General features: G+C 33.2%; 1 protein-coding gene across 1 annotated transcript; it reads right to left on the bottom strand.

Annotated features, from left to right (window-relative positions):
* Nucleotides 1-837: 837 nt before the first annotated feature.
* LOC108463211 (uncharacterized) lies at nucleotides 838-2,003 on the bottom strand. Its single transcript, XM_017763150.2, has 2 exons — nucleotides 1,177-2,003; nucleotides 838-1,100 (listed from the first exon to the last, which is right to left on the bottom strand). Exons 1-2 carry the CDS (start codon nucleotides 1,465-1,467, stop codon nucleotides 1,047-1,049), a joined length of 345 nt encoding a protein of 114 aa, XP_017618639.1. The 5' UTR covers nucleotides 1,468-2,003; the 3' UTR covers nucleotides 838-1,046.
* Nucleotides 2,004-3,351: the final 1,348 nt, after the last annotated feature.

Below are 3,351 nucleotides of genomic sequence, written 5' to 3'. Positions count from 1 at the left end.
ATGTTGGTTAATGATGGTTACTGTGTAACTGACTTGATAGACGTTTTGGTTAAATGGGGCACTGTAGATCTGTATTTAGACCATGCTATTGATGTTCCTAAGCTGTTGGATGACAATCTTTTTAGTCCTTAAGAGGTGAAAACCTAGGAGGTAATATTGATGTTAACAATGTTGAGATTGAACTTGTGAGGCATGAGGAATGTGTATATCATGATAAGCCTGGTAAATCCACTATTGTTGAGAGAGTATATGAGGTTGATGATGAAGATGATAACGCTGAAAGAGTGAACAATATAGAATCCGTAGACACTTTATTATTTGATGTTGAGTGTTTGAGTGAAAATGAAGATGAGGAGATTCGAGGAGTCAAATCAAAATTGAAGCAATACAAACAGAAAAAAACAAGTAATATAGGAAATGATTTGGAGGACTTGTATTCTCCAAATGCTATTGTGAATGATGGTGTTGAAACTGCCAGGATCGAAGGTCATTTAAAGGTTAGTGATGGTGTTCTGAATGATGGTTTTAGTAAAGGCATGGACTCTGATGATCCTGGAGATTATGATAGTGATGTGCAATCTGATGACGAGTTTTCCGTTAGGAGGAGTGTTGGACAGAAGTATGATGCTAATTGTATCTTGCCAATATGGGAACTAGGTATGAGGTTTAAGAGCAATAAAAAATTTAAAGAGGCAGTTAAGAAATATGCATTTGCAAAGGGTGTTTGCAAAGAGTCAGGGTAGGTTGCGTTGGTAGTTGTCCACGGAGGTTGTTTGCAAGCTACTACTGTAGAGAACATGGCTTCTGTATTAAGACATACCATCACGAACATAGGTGTTTTAGGAGCAATAAGATTTCTCTGTTGTCTGCAGATTATATCACCAAGCATTTCATACATAAAATTTTGTCCCAACTAGGATTAAAGATTAGACAACTAAAGGAGTTATGTAGGGAAGAGTTGAAAGCTTATTCCACAATAAGCCTCTCGCCCTTAGCACCAAGTCACTGAGATGCAGGAGAAGACGCGTCTCATGGAAGAATAGCTTCTAGCCCAGCAGCGCCAGTTTCAAGAGCAACAAGAGAGCCAACGCCTGTTGGATCTGCAGAATGCTCATAACGAGCAATTAATTACAGAACTGCGAGCAACCAAGGATGCTACTAAGGATTCCAACTTACCCCCCTCATCTGCATCTGAAAGGTTCGGCTCAGTCCACTGTTCGCAAGAATTAGAAGGACAATAACGATGATGAAGATATGGAAGAAGTTCAACCCACCAACCGTTCGGATCAGGGGACCCGTAACAAAGTAGCTTTCTTTGAGGAGCAAATAGCAACCCTCAAGTTGGAGTTGCTGCAAGAAGTCAAGGGTTCCAAGACTAACAAAGCCTCGGTTTTGACCCACAACCTCTCTGCCTCCTTCAAATTCCCCAAACTCTCTTACAATGGGGTGGGAGATCCGGAAGATCATCTTTCTCACTGCAATTACATGAATACCCGTGGGGCTTCCGATGCTGTCAAGTGCAGAGCTTCCCCATGACTCTATCCAACACTGCCCGACAGCGGTACTTGTCGCTTCCTCAAGGGTCCATTCGTAGCTTTGATCAGTTGGATAATTTATTCATGAGTAGATTTTAGGCCAACAAGATACCCCAACAGTCCTCAGCATATCCCATGTCCATCCGGTAGCGAGAAAATGAATCCCTCCGCGATTTTATGAAGAGATTTAATGCAACAACCATGATTATGAAGGGTGTGTCCGATGACTTAGGCATCCAAACCTTCATGAGATCACATGTGAGTTCCTTTGATTCCACATTATTAACAACCCCTTGTATAAACTGTGTCACTAATATGAGATGGTCCATCGCTTCATGAAGGGGGATCAGATGCACATTGGTCAAGCTAAACTTCGGCCCCTGTGACCTACAACTTCAACTTTTCAAGGTGCTCTTCTCCCCCCCGTCGATACCAACTTTTCAAGAGGTGAGACATAGTCTATTTATAATAAATCAAATACAAAATATTTATATTGTTTTGTTTTGTATTTTAAAATGTTTAAATTTTATAACAAATTTAGTAAATATTTTAATTGATTATAATAGAAACTATAAATATTATAAATTATAAATTTTATGTAATTTTGGTTTTACTTTTTAATTATTGTATTTTTAAAATGATAAAAATTTTGTAATAAATTTTAAAAAGTAATAATAATATATTCTACTTCATACATAGAAACTTGTACATTGTATATGATAAGAAACTAATATTATATACAATACTGTGAGTATTCGGTACAGTTAATCTAAATTGAAAAGTAAAGACAATGTTGAATCTAAATGAAACGTTTAAAAAACATTTATGTTTTGCGGATGACATCCTCAAACAATTAAATCATATATTCAACCATTAATGAGGAGATATTATTGTAAATTTTGAATGACATAAAATAAGGACAAGAAACATGTGATGGGTTTAGGTGGTCCAATGCAACCAAAAATATCAAAGTATATATATTAAGCCCCATAACATATAGTCTTCATTATCATTACTCTCACTTTCTCATAACATACAACTTATTAATGGTGAAAAGATGAAAATGCATCCTGTTCCGTCACATGTTTCTGTCAATCATTGGTCCAATATCCAAATTTGTAGTCAAACTTCAATTTATTTATGGGCTTTTTCAAATCCGACTTTTTTAATATAAATAACTCAAAAACAATAAAAAATTTACGAAAATAGCATGAGATATAAATTATTATTGTCCGATGCCTATAAAAATTACCTCAACCATTACATAATTATTCAATTTTATAATAAAATAAATAAAATATACTTGACCTGGTTCGTGTTTCTCATAAATTTTGTTTCGAAAAATACATGAAAGACAGACTCCTATATTTAATTTATTATATATTTAATAACTATAAAATAATTAAGATATTTTTATTGGTTTCGTATACTCATGTACAACAATGCAAAATATTATACAAAACATGTGATTTTGATAATTAATTTGTAAGTCATGTTATTTTCATAATTTTTTATTAAAATGTGTTATTTATATAAAACCCCAAATCCTTAAACTAGTTATGAAATTTTAATTAAAAATGTTTTAAATATTTTTGTTTCATAAAAATAACATTTGGATAAAGTTAGATTTTTTTTTAAGTTAAAAAGATAAATAATTGTTCTTTGTAAGTAAAAGGTGATATCTAAAAGTAAAAGATATGATAGGTTTTTTAGATAATTGAGGGAATAAGATTTGTTGGAGACGAATCTAAACTCTTATGTTTAAAATATAATATTTTTACAATTAGAATAAAAACTATATAGATATATTTTATTT

This window comes from Gossypium arboreum, chromosome 13 (assembly GCF_025698485.1).
Source record: "Gossypium arboreum isolate Shixiya-1 chromosome 13, ASM2569848v2, whole genome shotgun sequence".
Classification (NCBI taxonomy): Eukaryota; Viridiplantae; Streptophyta; class Magnoliopsida; order Malvales; family Malvaceae; genus Gossypium; species Gossypium arboreum.
This window is presented reverse-complemented; position numbering and strand designations above follow the sequence as displayed.